The 18,404-nt window shown below is 53.0% G+C and overlaps 2 protein-coding genes across 7 annotated transcripts in view; one reads left to right on the top strand and one right to left on the bottom strand.

The window, feature by feature from the left end:
* Positions 1-34: 34 nt before the first annotated feature.
* On the bottom strand, positions 35-2,027 carry LOC105696568. Its single transcript, XM_012419139.2, has 4 exons — positions 1,944-2,027; positions 1,385-1,866; positions 962-1,303; positions 35-854 (listed from the first exon to the last, which is right to left on the bottom strand). The coding sequence occupies exons 1-4, from the start codon at positions 2,002-2,004 to the stop codon at positions 51-53; spliced, it is 1,689 nt and encodes a 562-aa protein (XP_012274562.1). The 5' UTR covers positions 2,005-2,027; the 3' UTR covers positions 35-50.
* Positions 2,028-2,939: 912 nt separating this feature from the next.
* LOC105696449 (FERM, ARHGEF and pleckstrin domain-containing protein 1) overlaps positions 2,940-18,404 on the top strand; it is a 30,986-nt gene continuing 15,521 nt past the window's right edge. The window contains exons 1-12 of one of the 6 annotated variants that reach the window (XM_012418908.2): positions 2,945-3,133; positions 4,786-4,951; positions 5,205-5,470; positions 6,894-6,998; positions 7,122-7,344; positions 7,745-7,868; positions 8,024-8,111; positions 8,195-8,350; positions 8,436-8,596; positions 8,709-8,783; positions 9,783-9,925; positions 10,289-10,513. In XM_012418908.2, the coding sequence (XP_012274331.1) occupies positions 5,288-5,470; positions 6,894-6,998; positions 7,122-7,344; positions 7,745-7,868; positions 8,024-8,111; positions 8,195-8,350; positions 8,436-8,596; positions 8,709-8,783; positions 9,783-9,925; positions 10,289-10,513 (1,483 nt within the window). In that variant the 5' untranslated portion in view covers positions 2,945-3,133; positions 4,786-4,951; positions 5,205-5,287. Of the gene's footprint in view, positions 3,134-3,537; positions 4,088-4,326; positions 4,397-4,785; positions 4,952-5,204; positions 5,471-6,893; positions 6,999-7,121; positions 7,345-7,744; positions 7,869-8,023; positions 8,112-8,194; positions 8,351-8,435; positions 8,597-8,708; positions 8,784-9,782; positions 9,926-10,288; positions 10,514-18,404 lie in introns of those variants that run through there. The other 5 variants (XM_012418907.2, XM_012418903.2, XM_012418905.2 and 2 more) reach the window with 5 other exon arrangements.

Raw genomic sequence — 18,404 nt, 5'->3', positions numbered from 1 at the left:
AAGTTAAAGATACTTGGAGATAAAAATTGGTGTATCCGTTAGATTCAGCACTAACTGCATTGATCTGGTTTACTTTTTTTTTTAGTTCTCAATTTTCCAGCGTTTGCACCTTTCTTTTTATTCTCCTTTACTTCTCCCACCCCTCTGTTGCCTATTTCAGATTTTTTTCTTTCTTTCCCTTCCGTCTCCTCTTTTGGTTTCGCATTTTCCTGTTTACTTTCGCTTTCTATCGCGCTTATTTGATTGCTGTCTGGGAATGAAAATTTGAATCCTGTCCGACGTAAAGGCGTACTGCATTTCATAAAGATATCATTTGTATTTTCGGCGGAATCTTTATGAATTATCTTGCCTTTCAGTTTACCAGATTTTTTGTTATCGATGGGTGTAGACTTTTGAATTTCATTGTCTTTGTTACATTCCGAATTATTTAAACGGGTTTCAATTTTTTCAGTCGCCGTTGTAGTCTGATGATTATTTACAAGTTCCTTTAATTTATTATTCTGATCTTTAGATGCGGAACCACTATCCTCTTGAGCAGATTCTGGAATTTCATCAAGTGCGGTAACTTTTTGCTTATTTTTCCTGACCCGCACCCCAGTCTTTCCTTTCCTACTCTCTGCGTTCTTTTTTCGAGGTTCTTTCGATTTTACAGAACGTCTTGGCAGCTTTACACTTTCGGTGTCCAGATTATCGCTGTTATCACAAAGGGTGTCATCTGTTTTTGTACTTTCATTCGCAGTGTCACCATGCCTCCTTTTTTTACGTTCGATTGTTAATTTCGTCGGTCCTCCTTTTCGTTTCCCTCTTTTAATGGTACTTAGAAACTCGTCTTCACTATCGATGTCTTCATCAGCCTGTGTAACAATCCAAGAGGCGCATTAAAAAATCATCCTAACTACACATCCTGTTACGTCACGGATGGATGACGTGTATTCTAAAAAAAAAAAAATATCCCACTTACGCATAATGCAGCAATATCTTCATTCTCCTGTACCATGTTCCATTGAAATTCGTCATCCGTTGCATTTATGGTTTTCTCAAAAGCTGTTTTTAACGTACAAACGTGAAACCGTTTGAAGTAATTTTTTAATCTCGCCTGAATTTCAGCTGATATGCCATTAATGTTTCCCGAGTCTATTAATATCTCACAAGGTCTGGTCTCGTCTGTTTTATAACATAAGTAGAAGATGACATCGTGATCCTGTTCAGACTTTACATCTCTGATCTTCCTCAATTGTAAATAAATTTCGGAATGGCCTAAATTCGCCTCTAAGGTGCAGTCCATTATATTCTCGAGGAAGGACTGAAAAGTAATGCTGAATTAAATAAAAAATTAATTTCTCACTAGTCTGGGCATTTTAGTCATCCATTTACGTTCCCATACTTTCAATTCATTGAACTGTCGAAGCCTGACGCTATAGCAATCCGTCCAGCGTTTGCAATTTCTTAAAAAATCCTTCACATCCTTAAAAGAGGCCAGCGGGGTTTCCATCAAGATTTCGTCCATGTCCACCGACATGGGCATACACCATTTGCCAACTTTCAAAGCGCCATTGTTGGTCGTTATTTGAACGCAATAAGTATCGGTCTTCGCGTTATCAGCAGAGGACATGATACGAAATACATATTCCTTCTCATTAAAGCTTTCGCAATACAAGCCTGCATATCGATAAAGTTCTTCCTGCAACTGGTTCTCCGTGTTAGCCATTTTTTCGGCATGTTCCCTGACGTTGCAAACTGGTGCAGGTAATTTTAATGTTTCTCTAACATCCTTGAATTTGTTAATGTTAAGACGGCATTCAAGTTGGAAGGCCAATAATTTCAATTTCTTTATATCCGCAATTAGCTTCTCCTTTTGCTGCAAGTCTAAATAAATTTCCGGTTACATGGATGCTCGTACTAGTTTCTAACTCTTTGAGAAATTCGAAACAATTGATATTTACTCTCGGGAGAATTATCTATTTGAGGATTATTGATTGTTACTTCCTGAACGATGGTCTCCATGTTGCTTCCCTTGGGAATGTGAAGACACTAGCGATGATTAACGACTTTATGTACCTCGCTGATAACATTACGTACTAAACTGAGACGTGACCGTCATTTGTCTAGTGGCAAAAACACCAAATCACGCAAGTGAAGACTAGCACTGTACCTCGGAAAAGGCTTGTGAAGATATTTCAAATTTAGATTGCTAAACCGTGATTATCCCGTCAGTCGTATTCTTAGGCGTAAAATTATCAAATCAAAGTCACGCGTTTTTGCCCACAGAAATCGAATCAAGAGAATACTGATTTCTAATTCTAACAGTATCCTTCACCTTTCAAGACCGTTTACTATTAAAGAAATAGACTATAATTTGCTTCGACGTTTTACTAAGGCATAATGCAGCTGCAGTGGAAGTCTTTCAAGCGAGTAATAAAATATCCAGTAACGGCATCAGACTTCCCCCACGTCCTACACGGAAAAAAAAAGATCACCTAAGATACAGCTTTCGTCCAGCTACAGTCTGGGTGGATGACCCGAGCCCCCAGAAGGTTTACTCCCTTGAAAAAAGGAAAAAGTCACTCGAGTCCCCTGAAGAAGAAACTTAAAAAAGGAGCATATTTTCCGCGCGCTCGGAGCGCTTCTCAGACTTCAAAGACTCACATTTTGTAAAAGAAACGTCCCAGCGTCCTTGATCTTGGCTCTAAATGAAGCTTAGGATGTAGTTAAAAATTAGCATAGGCAGAGATTTCGTCGAATCTGGCCTTTATTTATTTATCAAATGCATTTATAAAAGTACGAGTACTATCGGTCGCTCCCGCCGCCATTTTCGTCCGTCGCGTGGCACCATCTCTCGGCGCGCGGCGGAACCCGTTCGTCCTCTTAGTCGACGGAGCGCGTTCGGGTGCGCTCAGTCTCGTTCAGGGGGCAGCGGAGGACGAATCGGAGCGCACTCGCGACGACTTGCGTACAAACACTCGAGATTTGGAGGGGCGCAGTCGGGCCCAGTAGGGTTTAGTGGGGCGCGAGCAGTGGGAGCAGTGCTCCGTGGGTGTGCGGTGCGGTGTCGGCTAGCGAGGACTTCCTTGGCCAGCCCTGCGGGCGCGAGCGTCTGAGGAGAGGCCCGAGCCGGAGCACTCGCGACGCGAACGTAAGTGACTCCGAGGTGCCTCGATCGCGAGCCAGGAGACGATCGATCGTCCTCTCGGTCCCGGGCGAGAAAGAGGAGCCGGCGCCAGTGATCAATGAACTCCGTGTTTTGGGGCGTATTGCCTCCGTGGCAGACCTGCCGGCCTCCGCCTTCCCGCGCCCTCTCGTCCCCCGAGAGGGTCGACCAGCGCGACACGTAGAGACGCCTCCTGGCGCGCGGTATCGGCGTCTCCTTCTCTCCCGCGGCCTGCCCCCTCAGTCCGTCTCTCTCGCGCTCTCGGTCGCGCCGATCGGCGGCTCCATTTTCCAAGGTGCACGGAAAAAGCAGCGGGTGCGCGCGGCAGCGCCTCGCCTCTCCGGACCGATCACGCCCTTGGACCGGTCGCACCCTGCGGCTCGACGCGCGACCACCGGGCTCACCCCGGATCTTCTCAACGGGAGAAATCCAGGAACCCCAAACACATTGTAGTCCTGCCTGGAGACGTTAAGCCCCTGATTAAATTTAGATGAAGTATAAATACGAGTGCCCTCACTGTATCTGCCCGGGGTTAATTAAGCCGCCTTTAGGCGCGTGGATTATGTAATTAAGAGGCCTTAAGTTTTAACGACATCCTGCTCGTCCCTTTAACGAGGCAAATTCCGGACTCTGCTTCCCTTTTATCTTTTATTTACCCGGTGGATCGACATAACTTCGGTCAAACGAATTTCGAGTTTACGCCCCGCGGGGTGGATAGCGATAGTCCAGCCTGTCAATTTTGATAACGGCTATCTCTGGCAGGACTCGATCGAAATTAATTTCCTGGAGATCCTGGGAGAGTTCGGAGGTGGTCGCGCTGTCGATGTATAACCTCAATGTGACATAACTCGAATACCTTCGTTCGGTAACCCGAGGGAATTGCGGTAGATGCGTGGAGTAATTTTTCTAACCTCCAAACTTTCACATCGTGAACCGAAGGTTGGTATGCCGAAGGGAAATGTAATTTTCGGGTTTCTGGGGCTTTTATGCTTAACGGAGATGAGTGGGTTTATTTAGTGGATCTTCGAAGATGGCGGGGGCCCGTCGGGCCCCGAACCCGGGCCTGATCTCGACGTTTTCAACGCGGTGACAGTGTCGTCGCCCGAAACACACGGCGGCCTCAATTTTCCCGTTAGTTCCTTTTCTACACGCTTCGCGAGCGCTCGCGAGCGCATTTTTTCTCCCCGGCACGTTTTTCCGAGTGAATTAAGGATTATTCGAGTTTGCTGCATTTTTGTATCCAGACTGGTATGCATTCACTTTTGGTGTTAAAATATAGCCGTTATCCAAATATGACGACAATAGACATCGTTTAGCTCGAGATGTGAACCGTGGTGTACGCTTTTGCTGTTTTCCATTTACCCAACTTTAGGAGGTTAAGTGGGGTCTAGAACATTTTTTTTGACGGGCGTTTAAAAGCGAAATTTAACGAACGGGGTGGATTATCCTTGGAGTCCGTACTTCGGCGACACGGGCTATGTGACGTCGCGATTGCCTTACTAACGAGGCGGTGTAATCGCTTCATTTAACAAAGTGCGAGGATATCGAGCGGTTTTGTCCCTTTTCTTTAATGCAGATAGGCGGGAGCGCGTTCGCCCTCTTTTGCGCCTCTTTTATCTTCTCTTTTTTGTTTCTAGGCAGATATTATGCAATGCGTCCAGACTTGCTTCAGGATGAGGTGAACGGTGGAAGTTCCGGTCGAGGAAGCGATTCTTGTCGGGTATTCCAGAAACTCATGAATGTTACGTCGTAGAGGTTTTGAGAATGAGAACTTGTTGAGGAGGGATGTCGAGTTGCCGGAGAGTAAGTTATCGAAGTTGTATGCGAATTTGTTTATTTATGGGCTTTTTTGGGTGGTATTTGACTTTTGGAGGGGGATTTTTACAGTGTAAATGGTCCTGGATAGTTGGATCGGAGAGGACGTTATTGGCAGATGATCGCTTGAATTTTGGGCTCTATAGGGCTTAGCTATTTGTGATAGATTCTTGGAAATCAGTCGGGGCATTGATCTTAGGTTTAGGACAATAAATTGGAATTATGGACCGGGGTGTTGCAGATGACTTCCTAACACAAACGAGACCGAATTTCAATAATCGAAGGCGCGGAGGTGGTAATAGACGTATGACAAATGATTGAAGAATGAATGATATCGAGAGCATAGGCATGAGTGGTGGTGGATCAAAAATGCCTCACAGTCATTCGACGCCAGCTGGGGTGGACGGCGGCAGCCGGACACCACCAGCTACCCCAAGGAAAGCTGGGAAGATGCTTGCCGTTCGGGTCCAGATGCTCGACGATACGATCACCATGTTTCAAGTACAGGTAAGGAAAGCATATTCTTATCCCATGAGAAAATTTTCAACATAGACATTGTAACGGTAGCAGCATGCGAAGCCATAAATTCTGCTGTCAAGATAGGCGTGTTACTTTGAGACATATCCTGACAGGGTAACAAAAGTATCCAAACAAACCCAATGGCATAATTCCTTATCGCTGACATATCACTTTACTACCATGCCTCGTATTACAAGTGAACCCTAAGAGCAAAGGCTATCTATGTCGTTTCGATTTGCAATTTCGTGTATTCCAGTACTCTTGTGCATTAAAGGAAGCATACCAGGAGGGGAAACACTGAGAAATTAAAATGACTCTTATATTTAAATTATAATGGCTCGCATCGCTTTAAGGCACCATTATATGGGCGGCTCCCGTTTTTGTTGGTAAAGTCGCGCTAGTTAAGTCTTACAATCCCACCGGTTTAACAATGAATGTTAAGTGGTTCTATTGGCACTGGGACAGTAACCCGAGTGCATAATTGCAAAGAATTTGTGCGAAGAATTTAATCAAGCACCCTTGACATAGCACATAATGTCACCGGTGGAGTATAAATCGTCGCAGGGGATCGTTACACTTATAGAATTTTTATTTTTTACTTTTTAACTCATTTAACACATTCAGATCATTAGCCTAAATTATTATCAGCGAGCAAGGAGCTGGGGGGAATATTTTAGATGAACAAGAAGTCATGATAAAATTCGGTCGCTCGTTACATCTCTTTGTCTCGGCAAGAATGTGTCTCCATGATATTTGCTTTACATCGAATTTGCTGCGTGGGCACTTTAACGTAACCATTGACTATCGAGGTCAAGGGGCGTGGGCTGCATGTCCACTTAAGATGTTCTTTACAATGCCATTCACGTTGCATGCCTTAATGTCCAAGACCTTTAATCGTTCCTCCCGACTATTGGCAAAAAGGATGAATCGTCGAATAATAAATCGGAGAATAAAATAATCAGGCCGAGAGACACCGGATTCGAAAGGAGCCGGTGATTGCAATCGATGAGCGAGGACCTCCCGCAGGAGTTGAATAAGTAAAGTCCTGTTTCTCCCGGGGAAAATCGGCGGTTACGATGTGTAAATTGAACGGCGCTCGTCCGGCTTAAAATACTAAATTGCCGGTTGTCCGATCCACCTTGACCGAGTCACCCTTTACACGGACCATGTCTGAAACTTTATATAATACTTCCAGAAGGGTGAGCTATTGGAGCACATTATGTATCGGAGGTACCTCGTCATGTAATAAATACGTCCGACAAGATGCAAGCTGTCGTATCGATCTCTTCCGGCTCTTTCCGATTTCCGAGGATCAGCGGAATTTTTTTTTTTTTTCTTTCCCTCGGCTCTGCGAATCGCTGGATATTTTACTCGATCGACGGTAATTCTTTCCGTATTTTTTATTTTCCAGGCTAAGGCATTGGGCAGGGTCCTCTTCGATCAGGTCTGCAAGCAGCTGCACCTCCTCGAGGCTGATTACTTCGGCCTCGAGTATCAGGAACCCAATGGAACAAAGGTAAGGGAAACGCAACGAGTGCGTTTAATCATCGTACAAGGGGATTTTCCCTGCCATGATCGACGTGGCCGTTGAAGCGAGTTACGCGAAGGCGAGATATATTAAGGGAAGGTCGTTTTGCAGTACTGGCTGGATTTAGAGAAGCCGGTGTGCAGACAAGTGGGGCTCTCGCTGGTCGACCCGCTCCTCAGATTTTGCGTTAAATTCTACACACCTGATCCTGCCCAACTGGAAGAGGAGTTCACCCGTTATCTGTATTGTCTTCAAATCAAGCGGGATCTGGCCCAGGGATTGTTACAGTGCAATGACAACACGGCGGCCTTGATGGCCAGCTATATCGTGCAAGGTGAGTCAATGCGCCACTTTCGGAGCTGACGTTTATACCGAGGGACTCGGGGAATCTCCGGCACGATCGCCATGGCGATCCTCTAAATCCTCCGTCGTGCATGCCCGGGGGAGGAGCCGTTATCGTCCGCCGTTTTAGTCACAAAACTATAATGATATAAGTGCCGCGGAAGCCTCGATTATCTCAATCTGGTCGCAATTGGTTCATTGTCACAGACCATTGTCGAAGGATTAGCTTTCATAACTCCTGACGCACCATGAGAGAAGTAATGGATGTCGAAATGTTGCACAACGAGCGCTTCTTCATTTGGGCCTCTTTATCTGCACTCGGTCCTAGACGTCGTAATCGAGTAGCCTGGCATGATACGATGATAATTCTTTGACTCGTGCATTTCCACCAGCCGAATGCGGGGACTACGTAATCGAGGACTATCCTGACCATACGTATCTCTCTACGTACAAGTTCGTGCCTCACCAGGATCAGGAATTGGAACGGCGCATCATGGAGAATCACAAGAAACACGCGTAAGATTTATTTCCCGCCCGTTAAGCGTTTCCTCCGGGTCTTCCTCTTACGGCTGTGATCCGTCATTTTGGAACTCTGCCATGTAAGATGAAGAGCGGGTAATCCGATAAGGGTATCTCTCTAAGTGACGCTCTGTTTTCTCTTTTATCTCCAGAGGTCAGTCCCCCGCGGAAGCCGATCTCAATCTTCTCGAAACGGCGCGGCGATGCGAGCTCTACGGAATTAAAATGCACCCGGCCAAGGTAACCGAGTTACATATAATTATTAATTATTGGAGACCGTAGAGATAATAAAATTTATGGGGTAATTTTTATTTGACTTGCAGGATCACGAGGGGGTGCCGCTGAATCTGGCCGTGGCGCACATGGGCATCGTGGTCTATCAGAATTACACGAAGATCAATACCTTCAGTTGGGCGAAGATCAGGAAGATCAGCTTCAAGCGGAAACGTTTTTTAATCAAGCTTCATCCCGAGGGCTATGTAAGTGACCTTCGGATGGGAAGCTGGAGGATCCACCTTCGGAGAAGGCTTTGCAACGTTTAATTTAATCCCCTAATTGTTGCAGGGTTATTACAAGGATACCGTTGAGTTCTTCTTCGAGGGTCGCAACGAGTGCAAGAACTTCTGGAAGAAGTGCGTCGAGAATCATGGATTTTTCCGCTGCTCCGTCGTCAAACGAGTGGTACGACAGAAGACGAGAGTGCTGAGTCGGGGTTCCTCCTTCAGGTGGGTCTTCGACTCGTAATTAGAGACCGAAGTGAATCCGGAATAATTATACCCGGACTTGTCGATAATCGATAGTCGAGGCCGTTGTCAAGTGGACAATTTCTGCCATCAGGTACAGCGGCAAGACGCAGAAGCAAATAGTCGAGTTCGTGCGCGACAACTACGTGAAGAGGCAAACCTTTCAGAGGTGAGTTTGACGGCGTTTCTCCCCGACGATGATCGACACCCTGAACGAATTCTGGGCACCCAAGTACTGTGTTGGTAGTGCATGCGAACGTTGTGCATACACCCCTCACCCTGATGTTAGTTTGGAACCATTAAGATTTTAATTAATGTGCGCACCAACTCTTGCGGACGAGACGGGAGGTGGCACGGTCTTGCTTTTTGCCGCGGACACAGGTCGATACTTTGCGGTTTCGGCTCGACACCATCGCGTCTCATTGCGTGTCGTCTACCTGGCATATATTTATACATATATATACGTAGTTGAAGATGTCTCCACCGTGTGGTTTATGCATTTCCGTTCGTCAGTGTTTGCCTGCTCGGACAGGGGTGGCGGGGAGTCAGGCTCATCATCAGGCACGATGAACCCGAATGATCAATGTACCCTTCGCCGATAACTCGGATAAGCCGATTCAACGATGTACAACCACTTAATTTATTGACACGCTCACGCCGTAAACAGTTTCCACACCCTATCACCGTCCTGCCAGACATTTTTAACCAGCAAGGTCCTCGTCGATAGTCGTAGCTCGCTCCATGATAGAAAGCAACCTCTTGTCGCACCTTGTAATCATGCTCCCTTGTAAATACGTCGGTAACGTTCAACTCGCAATTAATCGGAGTCCGATCGTCGTCCAAGGATAGTCGAGTCTCCACCGATCCCCAGCTCGAGAAGCATGCTCTTCGATTCGGTGCCTTCCATCGCGTACGGTCGACGGATAGGCGATACCCATTCTCGGCGACCTAAGCCTCCGCGTAGTCGCACGGTCAAGACTCTCTCGACACCTTTTCTCCCCCTCGCGTCCGCACACTCCGGTACCCGGGAAGAATCGCAAACTCGGAGGGCGAACCGCCGGCGAGGATGTGCGATCGCCGAGCTTTGGGACGGGGACCCGGGGGAATGGCGAGCTTGTCATTTGGCAGCATAGGTCTGATGCTGAACTTGACTCTCTCTTGCTCGCAGGTCCAATTCGTTCCGGCAGACTAGCGGTGGTAGGGCATTGCAGGGCTCGGAGGGGGGAGGCTATCGTGGGGCCACTCCAAGCAGCTCCCTTATGGGCAGCTCCAGCATCTCGGCCCACCCCCTCCTGCCCCTCGGCGACCCCGGTACGTACCACGACCGACACCAACCACCACACGGACGCTTTATTCATTTATTTTTCTATCCTTCTTCCAGTCTTACGTTCCTTTACAGTATCGTTCATTGACCGTCCTATCGTAGAGTAGTATAGTGTATCGCCACGTAGGAGGCTTCTTCGATCGGTCGCCGCGAGAGCTAGACCCACCCGAGTCGGGTACCGTTTCCACCCCCCACCGTGGGAGGGAGATTTTAAGGGATGCCCGCGTGGGCTTCGCTTGGAAAAGCGAGGCGCTCCGGTGGATGCCCGGGGGTTCCTCGAGGCCTCGCGGGAGGCGCCCTTATCGCCACACGGGGCGATGCCGGAGACTGATCCGCGGTTTGGGTTGCAGCTCTGGAAACGCCAGCTCTGTCTCTGTCATGCGGCTCGATGACGCTGGATTCTCCGACGACTGTGACGAGTGTCTCGATGGGAGGGACGAGTCACCGTCGCGACGACACAGCTATGTCCTTTCGGACGCTCACCTCTATAGACGTCCACTCGCCGGCCACGCCCAGCCAGGTGCCGGCGCAGCGGCAGTCCCTTGCTATCGGTCCGCAGCGGATTTCATCAACAGGTCGTATCAGCCCCTCTAACAGCAGTCCCCCTGAATTCCCCCCGCCGCGCCCCCTGCCCCGCCACCCCTGGCAGCGCTCGGCGAGCTGCCGCGAGCTCTACGCCTCTAGTTTCGAGGACTCGGGCAGGGCGAGGCCTAAAGTCGAGAGGTCCACCACCGAGTTGGTCCTAGAGCCCTTCCAGCTGCCCTCCCAGGGGGAGCTGGACAACCCGGTCACTCGGTACGACGAGAGCAACCGGTCCTACAGCGCGGCCAGCTCGAAGCTGCCCTCGCTGGACCACGACTCCGTCGTCCCGGACAAGGTCTACAGCAGCTCCTATCCGGGCACCTCGTCCCTGTCGACCGAGTCCGGGCACGAGGAGTCCGGTCCAGCGGGCGACTTCTCCCACGACGACCTGTCCCACGACTCTTACGAGCTCCTCGAGCGCGAGCAGGAGTTCGAGTACCCGGAGTCCTCCTCGAGCCCCAGGGACGAGAACGAGCCCGCGTCGGACAACTCCGACGAGGGCATCGAGCACGAGGTGTTCCAGATGGACTCCGAGACCGACTCCTCGGTCAAGCCCCGGTCGGCCAAGCCGGCCGACCGGCAGCCCTTGAAGGCCGTGCTCGCGGACCTCCGGGGCTCCAAGTCGAGGTCGATCGATCGGTACTCAGCCGCGTCCAAGCCCGAGGGCGAGTACGTGATAACCGAGTCGCGGATCCAGCGCTCGAACACCCAGATCGAGCGCAGGTTCGAGGCCAGGCACGCGAACTCCCTGGACCTGGCGGGTAGGGTCCCCTTGGTATCCCAAGACTCCGCTAGGAAGGACCCGGTCGTCCTGCAGGTGCAAAAGCAGAAGATGACCGTGCTCAACGAGCTCAAGAACCTTAAACCTAAGCATAAGATCACCCACGTCGACTCGGAGATACTCAGGGAGGAGGGGATCATGAGGCCCAAGTCCAGGATCGACGACGACCTCAGCCCCGGGGATGGGGACGACGCGGTCCTGGACCAGGGCAGGGGGAGGACGACTAGGGCTAAGAGCATCGCGAGTCTCGAGGAACACGGTCCTAGGTATTTCGTGGAGACGGGTAGTCTAGGTAGGGATCATAAGTCCCGGGAAAGGAGGACCCGGGAGGCCGAGAGGGGCTCGGCCAAGGAGAAGGAGAGGAAGAGCGGCGACAGGAAGCGGGAGAACTCGACGGAGGTTCGGAGGCTGGAGAAGGCGGACTCCAGAGAGCGGAGGTCCATGGAGCGGATCGACTCCAGGGAAAGGAGGTCCATGGAGCGCCTGGACTCCAGGGAGGCCAGGAGGAGCTCGGAGAGGCTGGACCTGCGCGATAGCTACGGTCGCAGGAGCATGGACGCCCGATACGACGCCAGGGAGCTGCGGCGCAGCGTCGAGAGGTTGGACACGAGGGAGAGGAGTCTGGAGAGACTCGACTCCAGGGACAAGTCCAATCATAGGCGCCACGACTTTCGGGAAACCCGAGGCAGGAGCGCGGACGTCCTGGACGCTCGCGAGCTGAGGAAGTCCATGGAACAGCTGGACAGATCGCCCAGGGAGAAGGGCTCGTTCCACTACGAGACTCGCGAACGCAGGGAGAAGAGCATCGAGCGACTGGACTCCAGAGAATCCCGCAGGAGTCCTGGAGGCAAACACGTGGATTACGACCAGAGGCACACCCTGGAGCGCTTCGACTCCGGGAACAGGAGTCCCTTCGAGAGGGTGCCCGTCAAGGAGGCCAGAGGCAAGAGCGTGGAGAGACTCGATTTCAGGGAGCGGCCCACCTTCGACTTCGACCTCAGGACCATCGAGCACTACAGTTCCCTGGATCGACACCCTGTGGAGAGGTACGACTCGAGGGAGAGGCCCTACGAGAAGAAAGAGAGACGGAGCGGGGAGAAGAAGAGCCTGGAGAAGCTGGACTCGAGGGAAAGGAGGAGTCTGGAGAAACTGGACTCCAGGGAAAGGAGGAGCCTGGAGAGGCTGGATAGAGAATCCCTGGAGTCGAGAGGCAGCTCCGAGAGGCTGGACAATAAGGACAACAGAAAGAGCAAGGGCAAACCGGATAGAGGGAAATCCGAGGAGAAACCCAGGGAGAGGGACGATTGGAGGAGCCTGGAGAAGGCCAGGAAGGACGACGAGCGGAGGGAACGGGAGCGCCAGGCGAGGTTGTCTCTGGAGTCCAGAACGGATACGGTGATCGGCGTGCCCAACGAGAGGGACAACGTCAAGGTAAAGGCCGTGTTCACGGAGTACGATCCGAAGATCGTCGGCGGAGTTGTCCTGGGCTTTGACGACTCGTCCTTGTCCAGTCACATTCCGGTCGAGCGCACGAAAAGCGATCCTAATCCTGCCAGGCAGAGGCTGGGGTCCAACAGCAAACGGCACATGCTGACCCACCAGAAGTCGATAGACCTCACCCCTGCGGATTCCGGGGACGAGGATCCCTTCTCCGATGGCACTCCTATCCAGAAATCCAACATTGAGATCCCGTACACCCTGCACAAGCGTCACGTGATGAACGGTACCGCGTCGGATGAAAAATCCGAGTCGGACAGCGGAAAGACGACGAAGAACGTCAAGGCCATCCCCAAGGACCTACCGAAGCTACCCCTGAAGATGGTCACCGACGTGTCCTGCCTCGACTTGACCAAACTGCCGACCTCGGAGAAGCCCATCACGAAATTCACGGCGGACAAGCCGAAGAGCATCCTGATAAGTCCGGACAAGCCGAAGTCGATACTCAGTCCTTACGACAAGCCGAAGAGCATCTTGAGTCCCACTTCCAAGGTCGCGCCTGGAGATCGGAAGGTGGCCGGAGAAGTGTCGCCGTCGAAGGTCGGCTCCAAGGTTCCTGGTCATGATAGGGCCTCGACGAAATCCAGCTCTCTGGACAGAGCCAAATCGGAGGTGGCGCAGGCTGAGAAACCGTGTGCAAAGACCTTGAGTCTCGACAGAAAGCCCTCTAAGCTCTCTCCGACCGATCCTTACGTGACTATCATTTCGGCCCTGGAGAAGCGCTCTCCGAAGGTGTCGCCAACCGATCCCATGGTCACCATAATCTCAGCGCTGGAGAAGAAGAGGTCGCCGGACTCCAGTTCCAGGAGTCCCAGCAGCTCCGACAAGGCGCCGTCCAAGTCCAAGATCGCCATGAACTTTGCCGACGTGGTGGGCCTGGAGATCAAGCAGGAGCTGGAACGGCGAGAGAGGGAGAAGCTGAGCGTTCCGGACGACTCCGTGGAGAAGCAGGACAGCATAGAAAAAATGCCCTTGCCGGAGTTGCCGACCTCGTCGCCGTCCAAGAGGAGTCCGGTCCCGAAGAGGCCCGACATCATCGAAATTTCTGAGAAACCTCCGCTTCCGGAGAAACCGCCACTTCCGCCGAAACATATCGCGGCTGTTAAAATCGCCGTCGCCGAACATGGGAGGAAGATCGAGGGGGTTTCAGCTCCTGAAGCCAGATCCGGGAAGGGCGAAGCATCCTCGGAGAAGCCGAGAGTTCCCGAGAAGCCAAAGAGCCTGGAGAAGCCGAAGAGTCTAGAGAAGCCGAAGAGCTTGGAGAAGGCGAAAAGCTTGGAGAAGCCCAGCATCCCCGAGAAGACGAAGCGCATTTTAGATAAGATCGAGTCCAAGTTCTCGGAGGTCAACAAGAACGCCCAGGCCAAGGTCTCGAGGCCGAAGATCATCGACACAGGGTTCGATGACTTTGTAGACCCGGTTGCCGATCTTCCCCTCGACGAGGTGCCCGTCAAGCCGGCGCCGGAATTGGACAGCTTGAAGGTCCCGGAGTTTACTCCGTTTATGTTGAGACCTCACGCGGAGCCGTTAAGGTCGAAGTCGTTGTCACTTGCCGAGGAGAAAGCTCCCATCGATACGTTGCTGTCGCCCGAGGTGGAGAACAAGGTATTCGTGCAGGACATCTCCCCTAAACGCGCGAAGAGGGCCAAGTCGGAGCCGAAGAAGGACTTCAAGAAACAGTCGAAGTCCTTGGAGGGCGACAAACCGCCCCTGAAGAAGGCCGGGTCCAAGGAGTCGAAGGTCTCCCCGGCGAGCTCGAAGATAGACAAGTCCAAGCTGAAACTAGGCGAGATGCCCCAGGAAATTATCATAATAGATTCCACCGACGTGACCACGGAGAGCACTCTTCAGATAGTCCAGAAGGGCAGGTCGAAATCGGTCACGCGGTTGCCGGACAGGTCCCTCTCGTCCTCGAAGGACGAGAAGGAGGACCCGAAGAAGCCCAGAGCCAAGTCCGCCTCCGTGGACGACGACATCATCAAGTCCCTGAAGAGCGACAGCAGGCAGAGGCCGAAGTCCCTCGGGATTTCCAAGAGCCTGGGGAGTACGGAGAAAAAGGACTCCTTGGAGAAAATATCCCCGAAGAGAGCCGTAGGTGCCAAGTTGGGGAAGCCAGAGCCCAGGTCGGAGTCGAGGCCAGAATCCAGACCAGAACCCGCCAAGGTGGAGTCGCCGAAGGAGACCCCGGCGAAGGACATCGAGCCAACGCAGGTGAGTGTCGAGGTGAAGTCCGACTCCGAGGTGGAGCGCTCCTCGGAGATGAAGGCAACGACCGATGGGAGCACCAGGGTGGAGACCAAGTCCGACTCCGACGTGGACCACTCTTCGGATGCGAGGCGACCGAGGCCGGAGAAGAAGAGGGAGGTCAGGAAGCCAGGCACCGGACAGGACCTCTCGGAATCGCCGGTAGTCCTGAAGAAACCTGGACAGACTCCTATACTCTTCGCGAGAGCTCGTCTGGGGTTCTCGGAGGGCAGCGGAATAGGCGCTCTTCAGCGTCAGGGTGCCACTCAATCTCCGACTGCCCAGAGAAGAGCAAAGTCCTTGGACGCTCCGGTCATCTCCGTGCACAGGTTGCCCCCGGCTAATGCGTTCTCCAGCAAGGACGACACCGTTGACATGTCGGAGGAGGTAGAGAAGCCAAGCAACATGGCGGAGGAGACCAACCAGGTGTCCAAGCCTCAGTCCATTCAGATGGAGGCTTCCCCTAATCACAGGTCCGATAGTACCGATCACACCACGGTGCCGGAGATATGTACGGACTCGTTGTCGGTCACGGAAACATCGGCGCAGTACCTAGAGTCGCCTCTGACCGAGTCCAACGAGATAGTCTCCTGCCCCGATCTGATCCCCTACGAGCAGGAAGCTCAGATGCATTTTAGGGGCCAAGGGACCTCGAAGGAGGCCTCCGAAGTAGGAGGAATTAAGATCGACCCTGAGACCAGGTTCATCGATCAGAGCTCCGTCGAATCGAGTACTGGACCCGATGTCGCGCAGGAAACGCCACCGGAAACGACCAGCAAGGTGTCAGGGGGGAAGAACGATTTGTCCAGCGTGTCGAAGAGAATCACGAAGATACACGCGGTGGTCAGCTCGGCTAGACACAGGAAAGCGAGGGCTGAACTATCCAGTGGGACGGATAGTTCCGATGGCGAGAGAAGAGACTTCTTCGGCAATGCTCAGAGCTCGGATCAGAGCAGCACGGACCCGGGCGACAAGGTGGAGGACCAGGGTCAAAACGTTGAAGGTACCTCGAAGAGACCATCCGTGGACAAAGGGGCTCTCCCTAACGTGATGGTGCTGTCGGAGAGTAATCAGGTCGTAGTCGATAAGGACCCTTTCGAGCAGGGTGGAGCGCAGGAGATGGTGAGGTCGCCTATAGAGATCTCCATTGAGGAGTGCTCGGACGAGGAGCCGCACAGCGACGAGCGGGACGAAGAGGAAGAAAAGGAAGAGCAAGAGGAAACTGCCGAGCGGGCGGTCGAGGTGCCAGAGGGCGAGAAAGCGGAAAAGCAAAGGCTGGACTCTGGCGACACCAGCGAGGACACCTTGGATGCCCTGGACACTCAGCTGCAGATGCAAGGTGCCGACAGCGACCTGAGTTCTCCGGATTATGGGGTCGAAAAGATGGACGAAAAAACCTTGGTCGAGGTAGAGTTGACGCCTGAATATTTGGAGATGCGGAAAGAGGACGAAGAGACCGCCGAAGAGCTTCCCGAAGACGAGCCACTGTCCAAGGAGGCGAGCAAGGACTCGGAGAGCAATAGATTGTCCATCGACAAGAAACTCAGGCTGAGCACCGAGCGCTCCAGGAGCGAGGATACCAACACCTGGACCCCTGACAGGGAGGATCCCGATTCCAGTTCCTGTTCCATAGCCAGACCTCTAGGGATCGGGCAAGTCTACATCATGGACCGACGAGAGGCAGCCGCGATCAAGGAGGCCCGCAAGGATGCCTCCTTGGAGGAGGAGAGCAGCAGCGGTTCCCATCCCGCCCCGAAAATGGAGTTGAGTTCCACGTGGAAACCCTTCCCCCTGGAGAGCTCCGGTAGTTCCAGCCTGGAAGAGGGCTGGCTTCCCCAGGAAGACAACCACCACCAGTCGCAGTCGGAGGACAGCAACGGGCAAAACGAGGACAGCTTCCAGGACGACCTGGTCGACTTTCCCGGAGGCTTCAGCTACCCCGTTGGGCCCGAGATCCTGGCGAGCTATGGGTACGCCTTTTCCCTCTCCAGGACCCTTTCCAGAATATCCGAGCGCTCGACAACCTCCGAACAGGACAAGAGCGACCTGGAGGACTCGTTCAAGCCGAGTTCAAGGTCCCCCAGCCTGGACGACGAGTCCTTGATGTCGAGCGACCATCAACCCTCGCTCTCCTCGGATCCTCCTTCGGGTACCGCCTTGCCGTCGGTCTCCGACGACCGAAGGACATCCTCGGAGCTTCCCGACATCCCCATTGACGTCTCCAACCAGGAGGAGGAGGCCAAGTCGCCGAGGGTGAAGTCGAAGCTCCAGGCCCAGGCCTCGGAGGACTGGCCATCGCCTCCTAGCTCACCGCTCTTCGACACCCCGGTTGTCAGCCACGTGGAGACCTTCTACATGGAGATCAAACCCGAGGAGGCCGTCAAAGTCACAGTGACCGACAGCACCGACACGCCGGAGAGACTGGACGACGACAGCGATTCCAGCGACGAGAACAGGACCCTCCACGACGACCTCCACTCGGCGCTCCTGGAGGACGGGCAGAGCTCGGCCTCGGCGACGACGGTGGACGGGACGGTAAAAATCGCCGTTAAGCCGAAGTCCAATTCCTATATCACGGGGTCGTCGCACAGCGAGGACACATCCATGGGCCTGTCCATGTCGGAGTGGTCCAGCTCGAACAACACCGTTCGCCAGTTCTGCCAGTACTCCGGGACGAAGTCGGACGACAATTCCCTGGCGGAACTCGGGGCCTCCATCTCCGACTGGTCTGGCAGCACCACGGTGATTCCTCAGCAGTATTACTCTTCCATGGCCGGGGAGAAGAGCCAGAGCGACACGACGACCTCCGACAAGAGCGTTACGAGCATGCGGCCGAACTCCAAGTGCCAGCACACGGAGGGAGGGAAGTCTCACGGGGAGTCCTTAAAGGAGGGGGTCTTGCAGGAAATGAGGCAGTTCGACGGCAGACGGTACGACAGGCGGAGGTACGAAGAAGAAGCCGCGGCCAAGGGCAGAGAGGAAGACCTCGACGAGGCCGCCGAGCTCGACGAGGTGCGGAAATTCGTGGAGAGTCAGTTCGACGACGACGAAGAGGGACAGCTTCCGAGCTGCGCGGACGTGTCGCCGCCGAGGATCACGCTTTCGGGGAACGAGTACGACGAGGTCGCGGACGAGGACGACGACGACGGCTTCGACGAGAACGCGGCGCTTCCAGAGCTACCGGATGTCCCCGACATCCCGGGGCCCATTCCCGAAGAGGACGAAGAGCAGCTGTACGATAACGTTCCTGCCATGAAGTACTCCAGCGAGGATCACGTCAGGATGGAGGTGTCCAGGGGCGACAGTTCCGAGGACATGCACGAGAAGTATGCCGGGTTGGCGTCGAGGAAGAGGAACGAGTA

Source organism: Orussus abietinus, unplaced genomic scaffold, assembly GCF_000612105.2.
Source record: "Orussus abietinus isolate OABI.00-Male unplaced genomic scaffold, Oabi_2.0 scaffold15, whole genome shotgun sequence".
Taxonomy (NCBI): domain Eukaryota; kingdom Metazoa; phylum Arthropoda; class Insecta; order Hymenoptera; family Orussidae; genus Orussus; species Orussus abietinus.
This window is presented reverse-complemented; position numbering and strand designations above follow the sequence as displayed.

Bases quoted from the DNA above. Each gene is read 5' to 3' on its own strand.
- LOC105696568 (XM_012419139.2), bottom strand. From the start codon at position 2,004: ATGGAGACCATCGTTCAGGAAGTAACAATCAATAATCCTCAAATAGAT. The intron at 1,867-1,943 runs GTAAATATCAAT...AAATTTATTTAG, and splicing joins AATAGATAATTCTCCCGAGA to ACTTGCAGCAAAAGGAGAAG. The intron at 1,304-1,384 runs GTATGGGAACGT...ATTACTTTTCAG, and splicing joins GACAGTTCAATGAATTGAAA to TCCTTCCTCGAGAATATAAT.